Source organism: Zerene cesonia, chromosome 9 (genome assembly GCF_012273895.1).
Source record: "Zerene cesonia ecotype Mississippi chromosome 9, Zerene_cesonia_1.1, whole genome shotgun sequence".
Classification (NCBI taxonomy): Eukaryota; Metazoa; Arthropoda; class Insecta; order Lepidoptera; family Pieridae; genus Zerene; species Zerene cesonia.
Genome location: NC_052110.1, coordinates 4229964 through 4256531, shown reverse-complemented (window position 1 = coordinate 4256531; position 26568 = coordinate 4229964). Strand labels below are relative to the sequence as shown.

At 32.4% G+C, this 26568-nt stretch overlaps 4 protein-coding genes across 4 annotated transcripts; 1 reads left to right on the top strand and 3 right to left on the bottom strand.

The window, feature by feature from the left end:
• The first annotated feature begins 1622 nt into the window (after nt 1-1622).
• On the top strand, nt 1623-13313 carry LOC119829075 (biotin--protein ligase). Its single transcript, XM_038351449.1, has 14 exons — nt 1623-2062; nt 2287-2546; nt 2797-2950; nt 3179-3953; nt 4199-4394; nt 5823-5947; nt 6856-6988; nt 7295-7471; nt 9036-9221; nt 9375-9560; nt 9946-10052; nt 10231-10331; nt 10649-10865; nt 11324-13313. Exons 1-14 carry the CDS (start codon nt 1927-1929, stop codon nt 11496-11498), a joined length of 2928 nt encoding a protein of 975 aa, XP_038207377.1. The 5' UTR covers nt 1623-1926; the 3' UTR covers nt 11499-13313.
• Nucleotides 13314-16334: 3021 nt separating this feature from the next.
• On the bottom strand, nt 16335-19156 carry LOC119829169 (regucalcin-like). The gene is made up of 6 exons (XM_038351571.1): nt 19079-19156; nt 18678-18870; nt 17968-18165; nt 17159-17374; nt 16805-16932; nt 16335-16583 (listed from the first exon to the last, which is right to left on the bottom strand). The coding sequence occupies exons 1-6, from the start codon at nt 19154-19156 to the stop codon at nt 16335-16337; spliced, it is 1062 nt and encodes a 353-aa protein (XP_038207499.1).
• A 427-nt stretch (nt 19157-19583) lies between these two features.
• On the bottom strand, nt 19584-21734 carry LOC119829168 (regucalcin-like). The gene is made up of 6 exons (XM_038351570.1): nt 21687-21734; nt 21352-21511; nt 20991-21188; nt 20397-20621; nt 20171-20286; nt 19584-19825 (listed from the first exon to the last, which is right to left on the bottom strand). Exons 1-6 carry the CDS (start codon nt 21732-21734, stop codon nt 19589-19591), a joined length of 984 nt encoding a protein of 327 aa, XP_038207498.1. The 3' UTR covers nt 19584-19588.
• Nucleotides 21735-23209: 1475 nt separating this feature from the next.
• On the bottom strand, nt 23210-26068 carry LOC119829167 (regucalcin-like). Its single transcript, XM_038351568.1, has 6 exons — nt 25988-26068; nt 25543-25702; nt 24925-25122; nt 24193-24417; nt 23991-24106; nt 23210-23495 (listed from the first exon to the last, which is right to left on the bottom strand). Exons 1-6 carry the CDS (start codon nt 26066-26068, stop codon nt 23265-23267), a joined length of 1011 nt encoding a protein of 336 aa, XP_038207496.1. The 3' UTR covers nt 23210-23264.
• Nucleotides 26069-26568: the final 500 nt, after the last annotated feature.

The window sequence follows — 26568 nt, the reverse complement described above, 5'->3', positions numbered from 1 at the left end:
TGTACTACAAAAACACCGTCGCCCAATTGTTACGTAGGTACCGCATACGTATCAACCAATGAAAGGGTGTAAATTGTAATCTGTCGAAATCGAAATTTAAAGGGTTTGAAATAAGATAGATGTATGCGGAAGCGAAGCCGCAGGCGGACTCTATAACTAGTCTAGAAGTAAATCTAAATGGTGATTTAAACGTTTACACAAAGATATTGTTTTTATTAATGAACATCTTTAGCTATGTATTTACAAACAACATTGGCAAATTATTATGGAATAAAAATACGATGTCCATGGAGTTTAGCTTTAAATTAACAATAAAATATACTTAGTATTTTCTTGTGTTTGATTTCACGCGAGTATTATACATTTAGAAATTAAAAACTTTTTAACGGATTTTAAACGTGATTTATTCATTATATTATTAACCCGACGTTTCGAACACTTTACAGCGAGCGTGGTCACGGGGAAACTGACCAGTCTCCTAATATAATGAATAAATCGCGTTTAAAATCCGTTAAAAAGTTTTTAATTTCTAAAGTACACTTGTTAATATTTTTAAAGATATAACAATCAATTAGCTAAATTGTCTCATTTGCTCTTTTATAGATTACTTATACGGAAATCATTTTATTATGGCGATCGTAATCGGGAAAGCAAGACCTCTTTCATCCTTGATAAGTATAGAAAGCACAAGGGAAGTATTATACAATGTAGTACAAAGTTTGAATAAAATCTGCCCGTTCAGACCGTTATCAAAAATTATAACTCATTACTATACTGCTATACATAATATACTGATCAGGGCGTAACCATAACGAGGTGTCGGTCAAGTGCAAAGATACCTATATACAGGTGACGCTAAATATAATCTAATTTTTGTAGGTATAATACCTGGTTCAGTTAATATGTGATTGTTCTTATGTAAATATTAAATTTTTGACAAAAATAATTTTAAGATAAAATAATAACATCTGCATTACACTAGTCACATATTATTATTATATGGTCAACGCTTTTTTTTGTAAAGCAAGGGAATTATGAATTAAGTATTAACTTATAATTTATTAGCGATAGGCGGGCTTCTTTGTTTGATATTGGCACAGATAACATAAATAGTATACATATTAGTGAAAATGTAGCATTTTTTAATGTAAATGTTAAATTAGATCTTAGTTTTATTATTGGGGTATTAAAGACATAACATTATAACTTAAAAGCTGGGACTGGGAATTCTCCGAAGTAATAAGTGAGGCTTATAGATGTTAATTATTTTAAGGAAATAAATCACAATTTTAATTTCAATTTAATTCCCAAATGAAGATACAGAATGTAGATTACCTACACAAACGCGTGTGTTCAATCCATAGTGTCTTATCAATTCGTAAGTTTTGCAAAGTCAGTTTAACACGTATTGCCAGGAGGTTATTCAAAGTTTGATATATGTCCATATGCATTGTTGGTATTCGTAATATACCTAATGTATTGTATTAAAAAAATCAAGTGGTTGAATTGCGTAAAATGAAATGTATATCAACTCCTTTGACTTTAGTTATGTGTCACGTATGTCATTTTACCGAAAAGTCAAATCAAACTATAGTGTCAATTTGTGATTTGTCAATAATTCATCGCAACGGGTCGGGTGTTCAATTCAATTACATATTTATTATACTTAGAATTATGAGATATTTATAAAATCAGCAGTCCTTTAAGATGCTGAAACGGTTTCCGCATAGTGTTAAAAGCGTAAAGCTATATTTTATTCATTTTATCTCAATTCCTTTTAAGTTCACTTTTGCATACGATGTTCTTTAGAATCGATAACCCAATTTTGTAGCTGGTGAACATAAAGACTGATTGTGGTTAAATATCATATCATGCCCTTGTGATAGATTGTTCTCCATGTTTTAAATCGACCACAAGTCACAAATCATGTTATTTACACCGATTTATATCGCAATGACGTTCATAAAGACCTGGCGTATTAGATCTTTTCGATCTCGCCTTTTAGAATTTTTGAGTGGAAATACCAGTGTTGCATTTTGCAAAGTTCCAGAAAATGCTGCAGGTACAGTGGTTTTTATTATATAATCATATAGGGTGTCATAGTGACTTGTATAAAATATAAATATTCAATATGCAATGATAAGGTGTAGGCATTGATTGTACCACTTATAAGTAACTATTTTAGCATCTACAATTTTTTATAAATATATAATACAATAATTTTATATAGTAAACTAACAGATTGTAAATGACATTATTATGTATTATATAATTTTATTCTTTTAGAAACTCCCACCTTAAGTTCCAAATTGTGTACAAATCCCAAGAATGCCTACTTATGTGATTTACTTGACTATACCAACGCCTCTCGGATATGTAGTATGAAACCAACACAATGTATAGAGATAAATGACTGGGTGTCATGTGCTGGAGGTTTACCGTTAGGCTCCAATGATACTTCAGAAGTCACCGATGTTGATATTGAAGTACTATTTGAATGTGAAATGGACCCACATGAGGAAAGCTCTTATTATGATATCATATCAGTGAGTGAATTATATGCCTTATATACTGGTTGTGATTTAAATTCTATTTATTATATGCATTATTCAATAATACTATTTCTATAAAATAAAATCACTACTCTACTCTATATATATATTTAAGTATTAGGGAACACCTTCAAAAATTAAACACATAGTTGTGACATTTGAATATTAAGATAATGAATATGAATGAATGAATATTTTAGAGAGCAAATGTTTTAACAACTAAATTATTTAAATATACTTTTAGTTGGAGTCAATGGGTCAACCAATAGCGTGGAAAGCTGGATCACACTTAGCAATTGTATTAAAAACGAATATTGAACATCTTAGCCTTGTTGGGTTCCATTTTGTTGGTGGTGAATTTATTATTGATCATAAGCTGCCAGTTGTAAGAATTCAAAGTAAGTATACTTATAATTATACAAATTGTGTGTGTTATCCTTATAGACAGTACCAAGGAAAAAAATGGTTTTTCTGATTTAGATTATTATTAATTCATTTACTTGATTTTTTTATGTTCAATCATCTTATTTTGTTTTTGGTTGTGTCAAATTAATAATATTCATTTAAGTGTTTAAACAAATAGAGATTTATGGGAAATTTAACTTTAATAAATGTTCTACAAATAGCTGTACAACTATCCGGAGAACCTAACAAAGCAACTGATTTATCAATGAGAGGACTGCGGAGTGATATCCAACACAGCCTCAAATTACCTAATGAACAATTTCAATGGCCAGTCCATGCATCCCTCTTGAGAAAATTATCAAAAGTAGTAGATATCAAATCAGATAGAAGTGTTACTGTCGAAATGAATGGTGGCAGTGAACAAGTAGATACTATACCTATAAGTAGAAGAAATGTTATGTTAACTGATGCTGGCACAATCACTACTAAGTCACTCTCGGGGGAAGAAGAAGAGCCTCCCGTAATTGCAAAAACTCAGGACACAGAACATAAGACTCCAGAGAAATCGCCAAACAAAGCACAAGAGCAGAAAGTGGAACCAGATAACGAATTAGTAGTGGAAAATGTTACTGTAGAAATACAACATAATATAACACCGAAAAAGTCGAGTTTGAAACTCGACTTGAAGAAAGGGACGAGTCAACTTTCAACATCGCTTTTAAACATATCTAGTCAAATTAAATCAATAACAACACATAAGAGGATAGTTAGTACTACAGGGCCCAAGAAGCAACAGCCTCCTCCCCCGGTTGAATCCTGTTCTACAGTAAAAGAGGAATTGCAAAAGAGTTCTCCCTCTCAAATGACGCCGAAGTCAATGAAAAGTTCCCGTCCATTAGTTAATACGAAATCACCAAATGTTTTGATATATTCAGACAGTGTTGTAGCTAGAGATAATTTGGAAGCATCTTTAAAGAAAGTTTTAGATTGTAATAGGTAAGAAACTTGTCCTTAACTTTTATTATAAAATTCTTAGGCAGTAAATATTTTTATTCTAGTTTTAGTAATTGATCTAGTGGTGAATCTTGTTAGCTTTATACACCCATAATCCGTTATTTAATTTTATCACTGTGTGTTCCTTATTATACTTTTTTGGGTACCATACCCAAAGGGTTAAATGGGTCCCTATCGAAATGGTAACGTTAATTGAGCTTTGGCTATATCTAGTATTATATGTCCAGGTACACAGTATACAGTGTGTCCCGGGACACACTATGCGCAGGCGCATGGCGGGGTCGGGCTGCCTTAGTGGCAGTGGCCGGATGCGCCGGCCGAGCCGCGCCGCTCCTGCTAGCGCATCTCTTGGACGGCGGCAGACTTTTGGCGCTCTGCTCCGATCTACTGCATACAGTGTTGCCGCATTACAAAACTGCTGAGGTGAGTTATAGTTAGTGTATGATGTTGGTCTTTAGGAAAAATTTAAATTTTCGCGTTGTGGTGGCTTTCTGTTTTGTTCCCTTAGGTTAGAAATTCTGAGAAAGGTGATGAAATGTCTTAGATTTATCTGTTTTATCGTTTATAATATTTTTTACGTTGATAAGTGTAATGCATTATACACTCGACCATCTTTTATACGTCATCTCTATATGATGGCCACATTATATAAGCATCATCTTCAACGTTTATTCATTTGAAATGAGTATCATTAAGAGTATATAACCTTCTCATACGGAAACCTTTGATTGTATAACTGGTTTATCCTAACATTAATAGCGTTTTATAGTTGTGCTTTTTATAGAAACATAATCTTATTTGCCTGTGATGCCCACGTCATAATTATAATAAAACTTAGAGAGCAAACACGTGTAATGTGTATGCCGTGCAACTTCCATTACTTTTAGAAATGGTAAAAAACCACTTTATGTATGAAGTCGTTTTTGGTACGATTTGTATTGTAATTTTAATGTCTGTTAAAACATTGAGAAAGCTCATCATTATGTTAATGGGTTTAGAGGAATAAATTTTATAAGTCCATCGATTATATTGTTATGATATTCCTTTATTAATTTGTTTATCAATTTAAATAAATTAGTATTAGCGTAAGTGATATAATCAGAAGACACTACGCCAAGAAAAGTGCGCAATACTGAGAATGCAGTAAATCGATTATGCAAAACAAGTTTAAGGGTAAAACTGACGATTACTGCCGTAACCTTGACCTTTGTCTAATGCCTTTCTCACTGCAATGTATTGGAAATTTCTTAAGTGGCGATCTCTTGTCTTTCATTTTTTCACACTACTGCTGTAAATAAGAAATATATGTATATTGTTTTACGTTTAGAAATCAGAGCTCTCGTGTTTTATCCAATTCAGAAGTATTAAAATTAAGCCTGGCCACTGCAGCCTATGTTCTGCGTATACAATTCGTAAGATGACGGGAAAAGTTCCGTCTATGATGGTATGAGGAATCGGTTGACGATGAGAGTAAAGGAATAGACTGGGAAGGACGAGGAAAGCGAAACTGGCCTCCGGCTCCTCAACTTATGACACGAAACCCTGTAGCATTCGCATGCTATTAGTTCACGCCAGTCGCCAATCTTCTGTGGGTGTGTGTTACCTTAACCGGTGTGAGCTAGCCCATTTCGTACCGAAACGTGCCCGACTTCCACTTTCATTGTTTCTTCCCAATTATGTCATTTCAGGTTATGTTTATCGGGAAGATATTTAGTGGAAATTGAAACCGCCACTTTAAAACTATTCCGACCTGACACATATTGCAATTTATTTGAAGATTTTCTTATTGCATATTGTCTCATTGTTCTCTTTCTGAAATAAGTCTTCTAATTGAAACAATTCATTTTACAGATCAGGGAAAATGAAGTAGTCCAGTTTTCGTACGATAAATGGAAGTCGGTTAAAATGAAACATCACATATTCTGCTATCAAGCATCTCCGGCCAAAAAACAGTTTTCTACTGAGAGCGATAGACAGTAAGTTTAAATTTTTTATCACTGCATCGCGTCAAATCAAACAAAGTTTGTACAAAATATTTTTTCTTAAATAATCGATGATGTAATACAATTTTTAATAATAGTGATTTGTGTGTAATTGGAGCATAAAACATTTTCCAGAGCCAGTCAGGATGCAAATATGTGTTGGTACGAAACAAGAAATAAATATTAACTTGCTCCTAGACCGTATAATTTGCGTTTTATTAAAGAGACTTATTAATTTTTATCTTATTTACTTGATTTATATTATATTAACTTGATTGTTTCTGATTTTTTTATTTTAATCAAATGCGTGTAAAATATTGAATTTATTACGAAACAAGCTGTAATTTCCCAATTTATTTGGATGTAGAAGATAGAGCATGATTTAACATCACTCAGAAATGATAGTGTAGAAAAAAATTAATACTTTTTTTTGTCATTCCTTTAAAGCTTTTAACTTAAACACATATTATACAAGATTAATGCGGATATTTTATCTACACAATCCATGAATGACTAATTCAATTTTGAACTATTTTTTTATGTATTTCATAAAATATCTGCAAAAATATTGTATAATTCTATATAACAATAATTAGTATTATTATGAGTTTATGGACAACGTTTGATATTTTTACGCAAATTCCAAACCGCTTTACTGCCACTGCCAAATAGAATTTGCATTTAAACATCAAATGTGGTTTGTAGATTCCTATGGGTACGACAATAACCAAGGGCAAATGGCTTCAGGTTTTTTTAGCATATCATAGTGCATGTTTGAACTTGCTAGGAATTCGAGCGATACTCAAAAAACGATTCAGCCTGTGCCTTAATTTGAGTAACGTTGGAGTGCGGAAATACTTTGTGTTCTTTGTTATTATATGAATATTTTTTAATTATGCTAGGCCATCCAAATACACTGGTCATCCAGGACACGAATTGGACATTCAAGTTCTGGCGTCGGAAGAGACTTGGCGAACTCCGTCCTTATTACAAGCTACAGACTTTACTAATAACGGAATTGCTATATTTTCACAGGTAAATTATTTCTTTATAAAAGCATTACTATATATTTTGTTTGTATAAACGATAGTACAAATGAACCCCAGACTTAAATAGGGACATATATTATAGTTAACTATTATATTTATAAAGTTCAGTGAGATCAGTGCCATTATGAAGTAAAGAAATAAGCGAAGGGTCAACTTCGGCTTTTATGTTACATATTATTTGTTTATTTGTTTTGGGAGGTATTTTTACTTTTAAGTGGTCCAGATAATTTTTCTGTGAGCATCTATTTGTTGTTGGTCTATGTTATTAATGCTATTTACATTTAACTCATAGATACATCTAGAAGCAGACCCGAGCGATTATCTCGGCGAAGAAGGTATAAGAAGCAACGAAGCCAGGCTGGAAATCCTACACAAGATCCTGGGTGATATCTTAGGTCTCCACGTCAAAGACCCTAAAGAAATAACTCAAGTGGACTATACTCGGGCATTCTTCCTCGGAGACCATGTGGTAAGATCACTTTCCTACCTTTATTGTATCATGCATCCTCATATTATGTCATGGTAGCCATTGCTGAGGACAATTGTATTTGAATTACTTTATTTTAATATAATCGTCTCTTATTCATTTTTCAAAGTATATCTATTTAGTTGTGATGTGCATTAGCTTAAGTTCAAGAAAGCTCTTATCTGAAACGCTTTTAGGCCCACCGCCATTTATCACATAGATTAGTATAATAATAAAAAAAATTCACACATTCATATCTAACTCTGGTCTGTTTCACTATAAAATCGTATTTACACGTTTCTTCGTCAAAGTCATGTCGTTCAGCTTTTCAGTGAAGTCTGTTCACAGCATCATCAAATTTGATCTCTCAAACTGTTACAAATTGTCTCTAAAACATAGCATGTTATAGTATTAATTCCTTTATCACGCAATCATTTATCACACATGACTCTTCGTTCAGTTTTGCGACACTTATTTACTCGTACATTTCGGTTCATTTACGATTACATAGTTACTATTGAAATCAGTTTAAGTACTTACATATAAAACAACTTTTCCAACAAGAAAAACAATAGTGAGCCTAGACAACGCACAAAGTATTAGAGGAAATGTGTAAAGTTGGGCAATTGTCCGGTAGGGTGCGTGGCCGTCGTCTCGCAGGGGCCCGGGCCACGTGACGGTGTGATGCCCGGTGAGGCCTACCTCGCTTGTGCTTTTGTGTTCGTTAATTGTACGCTTTATTTCGGAGATTTCAAGCTTCATTTTGGCTTGATTCGATTATTGTACTTAGTTTTTATATAAATACTTTAGGTTGTGTTAAACTGTCTATTAATCGGTTGTGTGAGTATTATATATTATAATATTTGTTATATGAATCCGGTTTAAAGAACCTTTTATGATTCTAGAAAGAATGTCAATATTATCATGGCTCAGTGCAACTATTTAGAAAAAAACCACAAACTATATGACATAAGATTATGCGATAGTTTAAATTTTGCTTTCTGCTGAAGTTATCTTGAAATCTCCGCGAATTATACCAACTTGAACGAACTTATTAACACGCTTGCTCGACTAAACGTTGTCCTTATAGATTTGCTTCCACCGCTCACCTTAAAAATCTTATTGATTAAAATACTACCTTTTCTTATTTCTAGGATGCTTGCTACATTCAATATTCTTTAAATTTAATTTCATATTATAGCTAACATACCGAGATTAAGACATTTGTGTATCTAATGTCCGATGTAAAGGCAATACAGCCCTTAGCCCTTACGCCTTTATATAATAACTCAACATGTTCTTAGCTATCATTTCAATATTGTAAGATTTTTTTTATAGATTATATCAACGCTAAAACAGAATCGTCTAAAATATATAGGTATAAAGCGACATATACTTTTATATTGCATGTAACTTTATTTTTCAAAAATCTTTTTTTTTATATTGCGTTCAGAATTGGCTGCTAATTTCATCATCTAACTTATTATATTTACTGCAATTTGGTGGCCAACTGTACCGAATTTTATTTTATTTCTTGAGCTTATATGCGACTTTTTGGTGTTGTCAGCACAAATTATCGCTAGTAGAGGGTTGGTGTCCATCGGAGGAAGGCAAGAGGGTGCAGAAGGTTGGAGACTTAACTTTACAGTGGTGTATGCGGGGGGAGGAGCCAGTAGAACAACCTTCCGAAAACTTCCTACCAGTTTATTTGTACGAATGCCCTGAAAATTTTTCGACCGTGGAATATTTCGATGTAAGTTTTTTGAGGATTTGAAAAATACACAATTTAAAAAATCCTTTTGTTTAGTCCCTTTTGTCCAATAGTAACTGGCCTTGTCAATACCAATGTTTTATTTGTTTAAAAATACGCCCCACTGTCTACGAATATAATATGTGCTAATTGCAGAATCTAACATCGACCAGCTTGGGCCGCATAGTGATATACGCGGATGTGATGTCATCAACCCAGCTTGTGGTTGAAGGCCAACTGTCTCATGGTGCTGGTGCGGTTGCGCGTGCGCAGACCGCAGGGCGAGGTCGAGCCACAAATCATTGGATCTCACCAATTGGACAAGCTGTCATGTCTCTGCAGGTGCACATATGTGTGTTAAGGGGACTAGGAATTAAAGTGGAATAAACTGTTAGATGCTTTTCCGCATTATATCATATATATTTATCATTTAAGGGTCTGTCTGTTTGCATTTTGTGGGCTTCATAGAAACTTCTGAAACGATAAAAAATAACAGAAAGCTACAGTAGACATACCCGCATCTTTATAATAAAGACAATAGTTTTAATGAACAATTTTTAATAATAAAGACACTACTTTTAACGTCCTCTATTCTCTTTTTATACTTTTTCGCGTTGAGTACTTTATCTCGCCCTCATAAACGGTTTTTTTTTTCATACAAATGCGTTTACATCAATAAAAAAAAAAACCTGCATTCAAAATTGTGTTATCTGTGCACAATTCACAGGTGTGGCAGAAAATGAGTCCCACAATCCCACTAGTACAGCACGCAACCGCGCTCGCAGTAGTGCGTGCGATCCGCGCCGACCCTGCGTATGAACATTTCGATATCAGGTATGTTACTTTAATAAAACTTTTATAATACATTAGGGCCGAATAAAACCAAAAAATAATTTTGTGGCTTTTATGTATTTTATATATTATTTTAATGCGAGATTTACTGATTTTTAGCATGAATTTATTTCATTTCTTGTGCTTTAAATTTGAAAGATTTGGAATATTTTGTTGACAGAATCAAATGGCCAAACGACATATACTATGGACGTGATATGAAAATCGGTGGAATAATTACCACGGCAAATTGTATAGGAGACGATGTGATCATCAATATAGGTAAAATATAAATAAATATATATTTGTCAAATCATTATTTGTTCATACATAGTATAAAACGAGGTGCCTTTCTCTATCTGCCCCTATGTATGCTTAAATCTTTAGAAGTACGCAACAAATTTTGATAGGGATTTTTATTAAAAAAACGCTATCAAAATATATCTGGTCTATTATTCTATATATTAAGATATTAGAATAATTCATGAGGAATGTTTATATGTATAATAGCATCTATTAAGCTTATCCGAATGTAACGCATGCGAAGACGCGGGCAAAATCTAGCTTCCATGTATAGATTATTATGTTTTTACTTTCAGGAACCGGTGTAAACATATCAAACAGTGTGCCAACTACGTGTGTAAACGACATAATTAATGAATACAACACTAAGCACGGCACATCACTAGCGCCGATATCGATAGAGAAGTTCCTAGCTCGGTACTGCTCTGAGCTGGAACAAATATTAGATCATATGAATACTGAGGGCGGTGTGGACTCATTTCTGAAACATTATTATCAATACTGGTTGCATGAGTAAGTTAACGGTTATAGATAAGAGCTAGTCTGAATGTTTTCTTACTTTATCAATAAACTACTTAAAAAAGAATAGACAATATAAATAAAAGTGGTTTGCTCCAGAGATTGTAATTTTACCTCGTATGTTATTAATCTATCGATATTACAGGATGAATTATAAACATTTTCATACAAATAAACACGTCCTTTGTATATACATCTTTCACTGCCCACTGACCTGAACACACTTCACTGATTTTTTATTTTCAAAACATTGAAAGTACTTCCCATAACCAAACACTCCCTAAATAAAACTGTCCCAAATCATTCTATATCATTGAAACCAAATTCATTGAATTATTTAAATCTACGATAATTAAAGAAACGTTTTAACCAATTTTCTGTTGAAATGAATATATATAATTTATCTCTTATTCTAAAATATAAAAAGAATTACTTTATTAATAAATTTTCAGTGACGAAGAAATCCGCGTGCAGACACAAGACGCGAAAAGTCCAGTGAGTGGAACCATCAGTGGGTTAGACGAATACGGTTGGTTGCTGGTTCGCACTGAACAAGGCGAATTACGTTTGCAGCCCGATGGCAACACCTTTGATATCATGAGCGGACTTATTGCACCTAAAATGTAGGCCAATGCGAAAAAAATGTCATAATTTCTTTAAATGATGACCTCCACCGCCGATATAATAATTATTGATGGCAACACTTTCAATACTATGAGTCGACTTCGTGCACCTAAAATATAATCCACTACGAACATTTTGACATATTTTCTTTAATTAATATTGATGGCAATACCATTAGTGGATTTCTTGCTAGTGTTTCCAACGATACCTTTAATTGATGTCGATGGTAACACCTACGATTTCAAAAGCTCTCAATATGTACATTGAAATTAAGTTATTTCTTGTATTTCCTCCTCTTTCCCCGTTATAATGTTAACAGCTACAGTCTGTAGACACAACATTTCTATATGTTAAATTAATATAATTTCGAAAATATTCACAAATACTCGATTTCAACCGACGTCCCAAAAACGAAGGAATTCCTCAATTCGACTGTAATTTTTTTTTGGTTTGTTCCTCGATAAGTCCTCCCTTAATTTTCAACCGATTGTGTGTGTTGTGTGTGATTCTTTATGTGTTTGCTAGGGAATTTATGTCTTGGTTCAATTTTAGAATTTCGAGTGGTACCTTCTTTCCCAGGGACGTCGGTGACTTTTTTGTAAAAAAAATATTATCGTTAGATTCGTTTTCTTCTCTAAAGTTAAAGTCAGTTTTATAATGCATTGTGTTAATGTTCAAGTTTAGTAATCCTTATTATTGGTTAATCGTTATTTTATAGGTTTTACCTAAATTATACTTTTAAGTTCTTTGTGATATTTTCAGGGTATGTAATATCGTTACATTATTATATGGTAATTGTCATAAGTTTCGTTATACAATTCGACATTAAATTATTTAAAAAATTGGTGGAAAAACTGGTCTGGATCAAGGTATTTTAGAAGGATTTTAATTCGGTGAAGGTAATAACGTCTTAGTACTAAAGAAATCATCTTTTTGATTTATTTTAACTTACCTTTGCACTGAAATCGAAACCAAAGAGTATTTGCTATAAAGCAAGCCTACCCACATTTGGGATAAAAACACGGTTGATAAACGCGTAGGTTGTGTTGTAAAGACGGTAGTATTAGTCTTAAACTAGTTATAAGTTTACAATAATTGGCAAACGCACGATATATGGTCACCAACTCTCTTCTTTGTATTTGTTTTTATTATTAGTCACTTTCGTTAAATATCAATGTAATACGTACCGAATGTTTAATTATAAATTTATATTATGTGACATACAAAATAAGCATTATATATTACTGTTGTTAATTCATTCACATCTATTTTATAAAGTAAATAATATTATAGTACCTGCATTATCTTTATTAATAGTTATGTCTTAATAGAAGTTTTTAAGATAAAATCATTTATGTAAGAAGTGGTTTGTGTAACTTAGGTAAACCTGATTGCATTACATATATAGGTGTATACATAATATACAGGTGTCACATATATGAGATAAATGTACAACGATCGAAGGAACGTATAGTTTTCCATACGCAGATTACTTATAAAATACTAATAGCATCCCCAAAGCATTTATTTTACTATTTTATAAGTTCTTATAACTCCCCCCTAATTGACAATATGATGGACCCGTACGACACACGTACGCGCGCTTACGTTTAAGAATATATTTTCGTAGACACAATGCATTAGCGTCGCGGTAAGTGGCAGCTGCGTGAAACTAGTCTAATCTAGTATTGTTTTTGCGTCGTTCTGTTTTTGTATTTTTGAAGTGAAACTTCTTTAGAATCGTTGTGATTTCAAACCCGATGCAGCGGAAAAAACGACAGGTAAGAGAGACACAAATACAAAAATGTGTAGAATGATGCCGGCAAAGAATGAGACAGATATATACATACTATTTTATATATATTCATCTCACTCTTTTGTCGATTTACTGAAGTTTCACTTCTATCGTGTGTAAATCGCCCACACACCTTTTTTTGTTTTAATACTAGCTTTTTGCTTTATCAACGTATGCTAAACTTTAAGCTCCATTGAGTATTGTATAATAGATGCGGGACACCCTGTATATGTTATTTTCCTAAATATACGGGTTTATTTTCATTCGAACATGTTTTAGACATAAATATGTAGGCCTGCTATTTGTACACTATACGAGTATACAAGTCTTAACCTCTACATTTTATCGACTGTCGGAAAATAAAATAACTTTTTCTGGAACAAATCGTTCCATTTTCGTTATTCGTCCGACACGTTCAATAAAAACAATTGGGCTGCCTTTGCCAGGGCTACGACCATCATTTTCGTTTTTGTCATTATACGTAATCATATCATCAAGAACCGTCTTCCTGTGCTGTAATCTTGTGGTCTATAAGCTCGAGTGTATAGCTCACTCCCATTACGCTTCGAATTCTAATATTATTCGTGATCGCCTCTATGAAGAAAAAGTGCGTTTAGAAAAATTGGTCAAAGAAAATATTCCATTATTTTGGAAGCGAAACAAAATTGCATTCAAAGATTTCCGAAAGTATGCTTGCCACACTCATTAATCGAACCGATTGAGTCTTCTCGTAAACAGAAAGAACATTCATATTTATTTCCCTTTACATCTCTCCATCACACATCGACAAATAAACGTTATATTTTAACAACCTTAAATTTGTTGATACATAGTACACTATTTTTGTATAGTGTACAAATATGCATGGTACAGACGTTTAATTCAAATAAAATTTCCACGATGTTGTTATATTATTTTCGTTATTGGAGAGGTAATGTTAAATACGTAGGAATCACGTAGGTGTATAGCCATACCACTGCCAGTAATCACGTCGTTCATTATCTTTGTCGTTTTCTTCATCTTAATATTAATGTTGGCCTTTATTGCTTGCAAAATTATTAAGTATTTCAAAATTTTCTAGAACTAACTGTTAACTTATGCGCCTATGTCGATGTTAAAATTCTATCTAATTCTTCGTAAATTAAAAAAAATTCAAAGCTATTCGGCACAATAGAGAGCTAGAAAATGTATTTAGATTATTGAAAAATTTACATTTATAATATGTATACATATATTGATGTATATTTATTACTTATCAGTCTTCTTTGTGTGGAACAGATAGCCAATTATAATGCATAGATAAAGCAGAAATTGAATCTCTGTAAAAAATGTTATAGAAACTTATAAAACCATTCTATAGAATCTCAGTTAAATATGTATGCATAATTTATTTTTCAGCATTTATTATAAATATGCATCTACCTCAGTTAATCTGCTTCCAAAAATGAGACTAAATTGCTGTAACATTTCCATTTTAGGATAACTGAAAAATATATTTATACTATTACATAATTTCCCAGAAGTTAGAATAATAGAATATCTACTCTTCAGTAAGCCGTTTAAAGATTCTTATATGTACATTTTATAATATAATTCTATCCAGCAAGAGTTTTATAAAAATTAAAAAAAACCTTTAGGTCTGATCACAGTTATCCTACTAAATTTCGCTAGACGCTAGGCGTATAGTTTCAACTTTCAATAAGAATCACATAATATTTTTATGAAATATCCCTTTCAATATTTTTATATTTAAAAAGTACGTCTAAAATGCTGTAAATTATTTACTTACAGAACCTTTATTTTACCAATACTCAAATATTTTATAATATACACAGCAACTTTAAGCGCTTTGTTTAATATCATAACATGGGTCATTACAATATAAAGGTATCTAAAGGGAAAAATGCATCTGACTGATAGGTCTTTTAATAGTTATATTTAACGATTAGTTATATATTGTTAAAAAAATGTACATTCCAATAGTTGTTCTCTCCGTTCAAAATAGTTGACCTAGTTTAGTTAGATACATAGCAAAATATATGATTGTTAAATAGACATAAATTAGCCATGTTTATATTTCATAAGTGTTCTTAATCGTGAGCATGTGTGTTTGATCTATGACTACTTGGATGTTTAGGTGTTTTATATTCTATTGTATGGTTATGACACACAAGGCAATATGATATGACTATTCTAAAATGATCAAGAATTGTGTAATATACCAACCAATTATCAAAATTAGGTGTGCTTATAAAGCAAGACTATCAGCACTATTGATGACACTAGATATGCTCACATGTGTAGCAAATCTAAGTGATCGAATATTATAATATGATCTCCGCAAATCTGAATTCACAAACTATCTCTTAGTCTTCAGAATACATGATAATGCTCTGTCAGAATTTGGGAATGAGTGCAATAGTTGATCATTTATTCTAGATGGTTCCTAGACAGGTTTAATAGATTTAGTTATTGTAAAATGTGCCTAAATCAATGTTAAATAATTACGTTTGTATTTTATTACACTATTGTAATATTAGATGTATCTACTCTACATATATAAATATAAATTTTAATTGAAATTATATAAACAATCTGATTACACTCAAATTATGTCAATGTTAATTTTATTTCAGTGAAAAATGACGTATTTATATATTATATAAATTATATTAATAAATTGTGTATTATATGAAAAGTAATATTAAAACTTTTCTCTTCTTTAAAGTTTCAAAAAATCTTTAATTATTGTCACGTTTTATAATTATATTTCGCTGTTGTCGTGTTCATTCTGTTATATCTTGACGGAGTTTAAAACATTATACAAATCTTGTTAAATGAATCTTGTTGTGATCGCAATTATTAAATTAATAAAGAAAAATATCATGTACTAGCAATCGTTTATTCACTTATTAATACCCTTCCAGAATGAGTTATATAAATATAATTTATACTTTAAGTACAAGATATATTCATTTAATTTAATCCGAATAAAAAGTAAAAACGCATATAGTTTCTTTGCTACAATTACGTTTACACATAAGTTAATAAATATCCGAGTCATTAAATATAAGTTTGTAGCTGGGTACTCCACCGGTTCCAAGTTTGTTGAGAATAAATAGATTGCCCGAATACGGTTCTCTCTCTAGCTCTTTTGCATCCATATTGCGCCGCGAGGTGGTGACAACCAACTCTTCTAACGCGTCCCCAACCCAAACCACGGACGTTACACGAGAAACTGGTAAGCTTATTTTTGCCACGACTTTTCTCTGGTTTGGATCTACTCGAATGACCTGTAGATATGTTAATTGCTTTGATAAAAGTAATACGTGGTGTGTAAATTAATTGGAAAATAGTTTTAGTGAGTTAATAAAACAATGTAAAAATTAGGATGGTACGGCCGTGACACGTTTTTTGCTCGACTTGGTGGGGGCACTGCCGTGCTTCCAGATACATAGTTAAATCCTAATGTGCCTTATGTAATATTGTAGGGTTAAAGAAGGAATATACGTACTGCTCCACCAAACATGAGCGCAACCCAAAGACATCCATCCCTGTCTATAGTCATCCCATCAGGTATGGGCTCGGGCGTAGTTTTCATAAAATTGTACTTGCTGATGTCTAATATAGTGCGACGTTTACCTGTGTACCAGATACCAACATATTAACTCCAAAGAAAAAAAACTAAGTAGGTACATCAGTCTATTGCCATTACCACAAATTACTATTAATGACACTCTACTGACGTTTAGGCGTGTATTTTAAATATCATATGGCATTCGGCCCATAACGTGAAGAAATAACGGTTTATTTTATTCGAATTTGAATTTACTTAGTCATAACCTATATGTATTACGAAATAACTTACTAATTCGTCCTTTTCTTGCATCGAAGTCGAATGCATCAATTGTTCGCGTAGCCGAGTCTATATAATACAGTATACTGTTATTCAATGACCAGACAATTCCATTCGATATTGAAACGGGCTTCAGCTGAACTTTTGGCTCGAAATGTGGTTGCTCCAAACTGTAAAGTGCAGCTTGATCTGGTAATACAGTGTCACCGTGCTGAGGACCCTTTGTTCCTTAAAGTCAATTGAATTGAACATTGTAACTGTATTATCATAATACTGTGATTAGTATAACTCATTTTTTGTCCCTAATTAGCATAGATATCTACTTATTTTATAACGTATGTAATAAGGTACGTATTGTGCTTGAAGAATGCAGATATATAGATTCATTTTAAAAGATATTATCACCATCAGAGCCATAATATTGTGTCTATTGTTTGCATTTTTAAACTAAGAGTTTTTCTTTATCAATTTGTTATACTGGCAATTAACATCTAATGATAAAGTAAATATCTAGTACTTACTTTATTATTTACAATACCAATTACAACAGGCATGTGCAAGAAATCATTGCATTGCATTTTATTCAACGTACCTACTTTGACAACACAATTAAAGCGATACTTAACCTCGGTTTTTTTTAATTGTTGTTAAAGCGCAACAGAAATACATCGTTTCTGAATATTTCAACTATCTGAAGACCCGGGTGACAGACAGACAGATGGACAGTAAAGTGTTAGTAATAGGGGTCGTTTAACCGTTTAAAGATGGGAAATCTTGCATAGATACCCACAAAATTATATTTATAAAGATACGATAGATACCTGCCCAAAACCTGCCTTTTACATCAGCTTTTCCTTCATTCAGAATATTGTCCGGACTTCCTAAATCTAATGCTGCCATGAAGCGTAATGACGAAGGTCTTGGCTCATCCCAATCTAATAAATATACGGATGATTGCACTCCGATTAATAAGCGCATGCTGTTTGCGATCGGTAAAACTATGTTCACTTCACCTTTACCTATAAATAATTTTAGAACGTAATTCTACAAACTATAGCATTATTAAGGCTTATGTTTATTACACCCATTATAATATTATGGTTCCTTCATGATGGTTCAAAGTTATATTGTTGAAAACTGCCGCTTTCATAACTCGTGCTTACGTATAACTAAATGCGTTTTCTACGCCTAATCACGTGTATTGATGTATCAATGCGTCGCCTCTTGGGGTAGGATCTTACGAAACTAAAATTCCTTGCCAAAATTATTAAATTAAGAAAGAAACGATGATCAACTTTTAAACTTTGAATAATAAAATATAAAAACAGACTAAAAGTTTACCTCGGCACATATTTGTTTAATTTCCCTACTTTGTCATTGAAAATTCTGTACTTAAATTTACAGATGAAAACATTTCTTGATGTTCAAAACGTATTTTATATTTTGATTGGCGATATGAATTGATTTTTATTCTTATCTTTATGTGACAAATTAATTATAATACTAATGATTAATTATTATACTAATTAACCTATATGTTTTAGTCGATGTTGTTTCGTGGTATATTCCAATGCATGCACATTTTGGTTGAGAACATCAACCCAGTACAATGTATTCAAGTCAGGGTCCCACGTAGGACTCTCAGCGTGCGTGAAAGCCAAGGTGGTGTAATTGAACGTCTCATAGTGATAATGGAGCTTATGTTTTTCACTCACAAGTTTATTCTGAAATTAATGAAATGACATGTGTCTCATAACCACATTTTTTAGTAATTACAATACAAGAAAATATTTAAGTGTTTCATGTAGTTTATATGTTTTTAAAAATATATAGATAATGTTTAAATTATTAGCAAAATAAAATTGAATATTTAATTATTTTTCGGATATAATGGTATCATGTGCTGTCTGGTATGAAAATATAATAACTTACACTTGTTCGGCTTTCAGCTTTTTCTATATTAAATATTTTCAAAAATCCAACGATGAGCACAACTTGAAGAGTAGTCATTTTAATAATAATCTACCTATAATATACTTGTAATCAATGTCAATGTAAGAAGAATGATATAAGACGCAAAGTATATTTTCTGAATAGCCGTGACGCAATTCTAGTTAATCTTATATTTAATTAACGTCAGGTAGGAAATAATGGAAAATCTTAATTTTGTAACGGGCACGGTGTATTTAGCTAAATTAATGTCATTTTCTAATTTAATATTGAATTTTCAATCCTTTAGTATGAAATAGAGAGCCGCTGGCGATGGTTGAATGCAATATCCCAGCTGACTGTTCACGAAGACTGTTTTTAATTCGTTTGTCATTTATCTAGGTTAAATCATTATCTATAACATAAAGAAAAAACAGTCAGTAATCCAAATAAAACACAGAATAACATTAAAAAATATTTATTACTCTAAAAGTGTTAGAAAGTATCACAGTTTTAATAAGAATCGGCACTATCAAATCGAAAGTGATACGGGAGGACTCCTCTGCTTCCAGTTTTCCGTATGGTAAAGATGGCGCCCCCATAGGGCTCGTTCGCGTCGTGAACGTCTTTAGATGACGTCACAAATAATTCGTCGAGACTGGGTCCGCCCCAGCATAGAGACGTAATGCGGGAAACTGGTAATTTGTAACCATACACCACTTGCCTTAAGTCGGGATCTATATGCAAAACCTGAAATATAACTACAGATGTGTAGGTGTAGTGCTGTATTCACAATTTTTGTTATGTCCTATAAAAATTATGAAGGTTTTCTCTTGAAAGGTTTTTGATTTTTTGTTACTGTTTCTTTTATTGTCACTCGATAATATGAAAAACTTTGTGTGTATATGGATTTCATTCATTAACTAGCTGACCCGGTAAACGTTGCTCTGCCTTACTCTTATCATTTAGCGGTATGAAAACTGTATGTTGGCCGATTCTCAGACCTAACCGAAACACAAAATTTGATAATAGGTTTCAGAGGAGTTTCACAATCACTGTGAAACGAGAATTTTATATATTAGAAGATTTACGTACCGTACCACCGAACATTAGGGCAACCCATAAATGTCCGTCACTGTCGATCGTCATTCCATCCGGTATAGCGTCTTCATATCCGTAGTTTGAAATATCCACAATCGTTCGTCTGCCACCTATATTATATGAAAATTATTAACAAAAAAAAGCAAAATCATTCAAATAGGTTTGTATTTATTTAATTTTAATATAATATATGTTTGGAACACGTTTGTGGAGTACTTACTTATTTCTCCTCTTTGGGAATCAAAGTCGAAAGCCTCAACCTTTTGTGTTGGCGAGTCAATGTAGTACATGACAGTAGTGTTTAGAGACCACGTGAGGCCGTTGGAAATAGTCACGGGTCGTAGCTGTACACGCGGATGCACTAATCCGTCTTGGTTTAGATCAAAACTGTAGAGAGTAGCCTTATCCGGCATCACATCGTCGCCAGTTTGAGGTCCCTTTGTTCCTAAAATATGTAATATCGTATCAAGTGTCTATATTTTTAGCTGGAGGACGGCTATACTTATAGTTCCATTTTTAAATATAAATTTCTTGATAAATAGTACACACTAGGTATTCAATGTAATATATATTTTACTTTAAAATTGTACTGGATACGTTACGTTTGAATGTTTATAAATAATAGTGAGCTGCGAGCGAAACGAGTAAATTATGCCAAATATAGCCGTTTTAGCCTAATAAGTCTAAATCACACCTGAATAAATAAAAATATGTATTAAAATCTATTTGAATAAATCTTTAAATTTCAAGATAATATTTTAAATCATAATATTTGATTTTGGACTAGAGATACATTGATGTTTGTAATATTTACCTGCCCAGAATCTCCCTTCGGGGTCCGGTTTTCCCTCATTAATTACATTGTCCGGTAGACCTTCATCTACCGTAGCTAGCAATCTTAAAGCGGAGTCTCCAGCTACATTCCAGTCAAGCAAATACAAAGCAGATCGCACAGCGACTAGAAGCCGACGAGACCCCGACACGGGTGATACTACATTTACTTGGCCATAATCTAAGTATAGAAAATATTATGGCATTAAAAAAATATTTACTTTCGTTAAAATCTGGAAATACTAGAGGCCAATTATTTCTTCTATACTCTTTCTGTACATACTCCAATGTCAATCAACTACACTATATTATTGACTCAGATATATTAAAAAACCCGTACATACCTATGTGTTTTGTGTAAATTTTTCCCGTGTAATAGTCAAGCCGATGAACATTTTGTTGGTGAACGTCCACAAAAAGCAAAGATTGACTGTCGGCGTCCCAGACCGGGCTCTCGCCATGTAAAAACAAAGCGGGCTTCTCCGGTCTATCACTTGACGATACCTATATTTTAAATGTTTTTATTTAATTTCGAACAAACACTTATTCATACCCATATACGCATAATGTCATCGATATTAAGTTTTATACGCCTTACTCGATCTAGTTTTAACGTAATTAAAAATTGGAACTGTAAAATTAATTTTTAATGGAAAATATTAAAATATAACGTATTTACCATAGAAATCTTATAATAATGGTCCAAATCTGAAGTCACATACGACATGAACAACAGTTGGTACAAAAAAATGTTTGTTCGAATCATCATCGAATAAAACTAATTTACTAATAATGCGTCTTTCACGCTCCAATACTAAGTCTAAAACCTAACACAGATGTTGAAACAGCAAAAGTTAATAAATAAAAATAATCAATGAATTCTTCCGATTTTCTTGATTTTTACATGCAAAAAGAATCGAACAAAAATTTTAAGAATGGACGATAACTAGATGTTGTTGAATCAAAGAGAAGTCATAAAAACTAGCTTTTTTATTTCAGTACTCAATCGTGGATTTATTGTTTGCATAATTGTGAAATTAAGTGTGGAATATTAGTGAAATTAACAATAGAATATTTAAACTTGGCCTTGGTAATATACTAATGTAAGAAGGTATAATAAAGTAATTTAATAAGTCACGTTTACTCGCAATAGTAGCAGAGTTTATTACTTATACCGTTTTTTATTGATGATAATTTTTCATTGACACAAAAACAATATTTTTAATTCTTGAAAAAAAATGTGTATTTTTAGCTCAATATATCGTTTGTAGAAAATAATATGCAATAATATACATGGAATTTTTTTACACATAAAACATCTCCATAACTCCATTGCCGTTGTTTTATTACTGTTATAAATTCAGTTAATAAATTCAAAATATTCACACACATTATTCTGATGCTACTTGCGTAAAATGCGTCATTGAAATCTAAATAATTTATGTGAAAAAAAAAACATATCGAATTTAATATCCACTATGAATTTTTACATTATATTTTTAAGGCATCTATTTCGATTTTTGCTACCATGATCAAAAACCGTATATGAATTAAAGACAAGTATGTAATTTTATGTACAATTCTACTATTAGTCTATTGTTACAAAAATAAATATTGAAAACAGAAATTATGTATTTTTTTTAATAACAAATAAAGACAAACCAATGAAAATGTATAATTTATGTCAATTCGGCATGGAAAGCCAATCTTAATAAAATGGAAATAATTAATCTTAAAAAAGTTACAACTTTAATGTCTCGTGCTCGTTGCACGTTTCTCGTCACGCAGTTTTCGACTAATTAGCTAATTAATGAAATAAAACGTGACACAAAATTTAATTTAAAATAGCTATTATATAAATATAAAGTTTATTTTACATTATTGTTTAGTCACTAATCGTCTAGTCATCTAGACTTCATATGGAGTCATCCATAATTTGCATGAAATGTTAAAAGGGGATAGGGTATCACCAAAATGAGAAAATGTGAAACAGGGCAGAATCAAAAGTTTTGTTAGGTCACACGTTAAATTTAAAATATGTACTATAATTGAAAATTTAAAATTAAGGAACGAACTACTTTTTTCTTAATGCCTGGGAGTTAAAAAAACCCAAAGTATGACGTAATTTATGGTATCATAAAAATAAACAAAATGTAATTTTAAGTACTGTATAAATTTATTAAAATACTATATATCATATCATACATGTCCGTTTCGTCCACAATTATCAAATCTATCCAGTTCAATAAGGCGGTCTTCAATAAGAATCGGCATTATTGAAAACGAATTCATAAGGGGCAACACCCTTACTGCCTGTGTTGGTTATGGTAAAGATGGCGCCCGCGAGTGTTTCGTTGGCGCCGCGCTGCGAAGTGGTCACGAACAGCGTGTCGAGGTTGGGTCCGCCCCAGCACACGGATGTGATACGGGATACTGGCAAAGTGTAACTGTACACCAATTGTTTTGTGTCGGGGTCTATGTGCAACACCTGAAATTCAAGTTACCTTATTTATATACTACAACTAGCTGCACAATCCGGCTCCACCTCGATAGGCATATATCGTAATTGAAATAATATTAACTGTCCTATCTTTTAAGCTGGATCAGTTTGATGTTGATTGTTGATTTTTGATTTTGCGCATGGTGGGCAAATTTGATTAAAATGGTCGAGTCGTTTAGGAGTCCATCGCGGACAAACAACGTGACGCGTAATTAATATATATTAAGATTAAAATTAAAGCTTATTGTAGTTTACATAATTGTTACGTTGTTATAAAAATTAATATATCTATTCATAAATTAGTTACGTTTCATTGTTTGACTCTCTTACAACGCAAAGTCGCAACGAAGCGAACAAATATCTCATTCCGATAAAATTTCCTCTGTCAAATTCTTTTAAAGGGTTTGGATAGATTTATTTACGACATAACTTATAAAAATATCGAATGTGCGTATGTAACGACGTGTATTCATCAAAACTTACCGTGCCACCGAACATAAGAGCTACCCACAATTGGCCATCACTGTCGATTGTCATACCATCTGGTATAGCATCACCGAGATCGAGTTCGGAAATGTCGAAAATCGTACGTCTGCCGCCTAAAATAAACCATAATTATTCACTCATCTAATCTAAATCAATTTACAAATATATATGAATTTAGTTACATTAGAAGTGTACTTACTAATTGCCCCTATATCAGCATCGAAATCGAATGCCTCAACCTTCTTTGTAGCCGAATCAATGTAGTACATAACAGTGCCGTTAAGAGACCACGTAAGACCGTTTGAAATGGTCACGGGTCGCAGTTGAACACGTGGCTCTACTAATCCGTCTTGGTTTATATCAAAACTGTACAGCGTAGCCTTATCCGCCTTCACATCATCTCCTTCTTGTGGTCCCTTTGTACCTTAAAATATTAATATCTGTATTGCCATATGCCAAATAGCAACGCTATTGGGAAAGCACGTGATTCGTAGCCCAAGGATTATGAACTAAGAGGAATTACTTAAAAAAAAAGTGAAGGACCCATGAATCGTCATACCCTGTTCACAATTTGTGATAAAGATAGACAATCTAGCAAGGCTCTCTTTATCAGAAATTTTCAGAGCAGTGAATATTATATTCCTTAAGTAAAATACACAAACACAGGTATCTGGTAAGTGAGCGTAAAAGATACACCTGCAACAATGACTGAAACCGTTTTTTGAAAATACCAACAGGAATTTATTACTTTATAAGAAAAGACACGAAACAGCGACTATTTATCCAAAAAAATGGAACACATCTCAAAGCGCTTGTTTCTCGAATTTTCATTCCTAAAACACGACTACGTCATATCTTTTAAATGTAATATGACCCATTGACGAAAGTATTTTTCATTGTAATTTCAAATAATTATGCCTGAACATTTTACCTGCCCAAAATCTTCCTGAAGGATCCGGTTTTCCTTCATTTATAACATTGCTTGGTAATCCTTCGTCTACTGTAGCTAGCAGTCGCAAGGCTGAGTCTCCACTTACATCCCAGTCAAGCAAATACACAGCAGAGCGCACAGTGACCAATAGTCGACTCGAACCAGACACACGCGCTACGACGTTCACTTGACCGTAATCTGCGGGCAATAAGCGTTTATTTAATGAGCTTTAAGTATTTAAATTTATTGCTGTAATAATTGCGACGTTTTTGGGATCGGATTCTGCAATGTCACTGAATAAATAATAGTTTCTCTTTTGTAGTGTAGAACCAGAAGGTTTATCCGATTTTATAGTATGGTTAATCACAAAGGCTAGTTTTAATTCCAAAAAACGTTGGCTTTTTTGTACCCATTGCTTTTATCTTAAAGCAATGATTTATATACCTACACATGAATAAGATCATGCACATATTTTTTTATTGTTTATAGTACGTTGTGTAGGCAAGAATTTAAATATTCAGAATTTGCTACAATAATACTAACTGACTTCCGAGCCACAAAAGTCTGGTTCGCTTTTTGAATCTTTGTAGATTCATTTGTTTTATTTATCATACATACCTATGTGCTTTGTGCTTAAATTTCCTGAAGCGTAGTCCAAACGATGTACATTTTGTTTGTGTACGTCCACAAAGAGCAAGGATTGGCTGTCCGCGTCCCATTCGGGGCTCTCGCCGTGGTTGAATATGGCGGGCTCATCCGGGTTATCGCTCGTGTATATCTAAATTAATAATAATTAAGGAAAAAACGTGTATTTGAGTATGAATTTAAACGGTATTGCTAAATTTGTTGTAAAAATTATTAATCATACAATAAAGAGTCACATTTTGGAGGACGATTGTATTATTGAATAAGTTAGCTAGAATTAAGAGAGAAATTACAAAGACCCGCTGTAGCTTATTTTGTGACTACATAAATGAAAGATATTACGGACGGTTAATAAAAATGAATTGCAAACATATTATTATCTCTAATTTACAAACATAAAATTTAAAACTGTACTTACCGTAGATATATTATAGTCTGAAGCCGCCGCCGCAAACGCAATGCATAATAATTGATACAGAAAATAGTTTATTCGAATCATAACTGAAGGCTTTGTGTGCAATTTTAACTCCGAAACCAACACAGATTAGAGATACGAAACCACTGAAAATGTTAATATTGTTTTATTTATTTTTTTGAGGTTTGAGTATCTTTTTTTCTACACTAATGTAAAATGTAACCTAGAAAAATCTTATCTAAATGAGCAGTTGAATACTATATCCTTTATAAAAATTTAATTTATAACTATTCACACTACCTATTTACTTTCCAATACGACTAAATATTAACAGGAGAAATGTATATATCTATTCACAATGATTTAATTCACAAGAACTCCTCTTTTTCTTTAATAATTAAAATAGCAATCTATGTTAAACAACAACTAGAAATTGGTGTGGCATATAAATTTAGTCAAATAAAAAAAAATCAAGACTATTATGGTTCTATTTTATTTTTTTATAAACTAACTTATTTTATTGAAAACCGTTGAAAAACAATGCCATGTTAGTGGAATATGATATAGGATCATTAATTTATTAA

What these genes read in the sequence shown, in the direction of transcription:
- LOC119829168 (XM_038351570.1), bottom strand. Translation starts at nt 21,734, where the DNA reads ATGTCGTATGTGACTTCAGATTTGGACCATTATTATAAGATTTCTATG. An exon ending in ATTATTATAAGATTTCTATG is followed by an intron (nt 21,512 to 21,686) that starts GTAAATACGTTA and finishes TTTAAAATATAG; the next exon opens with GTATCGTCAAGTGATAGACC. An exon ending in CCCTAATGTTCGGTGGTACG is followed by an intron (nt 19,826 to 20,170) that starts GTACGTAAATCT and finishes GTTATATTTCAG; the next exon opens with GTTTTGCATATAGATCCCGA.
- LOC119829169 (XM_038351571.1), bottom strand. Translation starts at nt 19,156, where the DNA reads ATGACTACTCTTCAAGTTGTGCTCATCGTTGGATTTTTGAAAATATTT. An exon ending in AAGCTGAAAGCCGAACAAGT is followed by an intron (nt 18,871 to 19,078) that starts GTAAGTTATTAT and finishes CATTAATTTCAG; the next exon opens with AATAAACTTGTGAGTGAAAA. An exon ending in ACATCGACTAAAACATATAG is followed by an intron (nt 18,166 to 18,677) that starts GTTAATTAGTAT and finishes AATTATTTATAG; the next exon opens with GTAAAGGTGAAGTGAACATA.
- LOC119829167 (XM_038351568.1), bottom strand. Translation starts at nt 26,068, where the DNA reads ATGATTCGAATAAACTATTTTCTGTATCAATTATTATGCATTGCGTTT. An exon ending in CAGACTATAATATATCTACG is followed by an intron (nt 25,703 to 25,987) that starts GTAAGTACAGTT and finishes TTATTAATTTAG; the next exon opens with ATATACACGAGCGATAACCC. An exon ending in CTCTTATGTTCGGTGGCACG is followed by an intron (nt 23,496 to 23,990) that starts GTAAGTTTTGAT and finishes CTTGAATTTCAG; the next exon opens with GTGTTGCACATAGACCCCGA.
- LOC119829075 (XM_038351449.1), top strand. Translation starts at nt 1,927, where the DNA reads ATGTTATTTACACCGATTTATATCGCAATGACGTTCATAAAGACCTGG. An exon ending in AGTTCCAGAAAATGCTGCAG is followed by an intron (nt 2,063 to 2,286) that starts GTACAGTGGTTT and finishes TTATTCTTTTAG; the next exon opens with AAACTCCCACCTTAAGTTCC. An exon ending in TCTACTGAGAGCGATAGACA is followed by an intron (nt 5,948 to 6,855) that starts GTAAGTTTAAAT and finishes TAATTATGCTAG; the next exon opens with GCCATCCAAATACACTGGTC.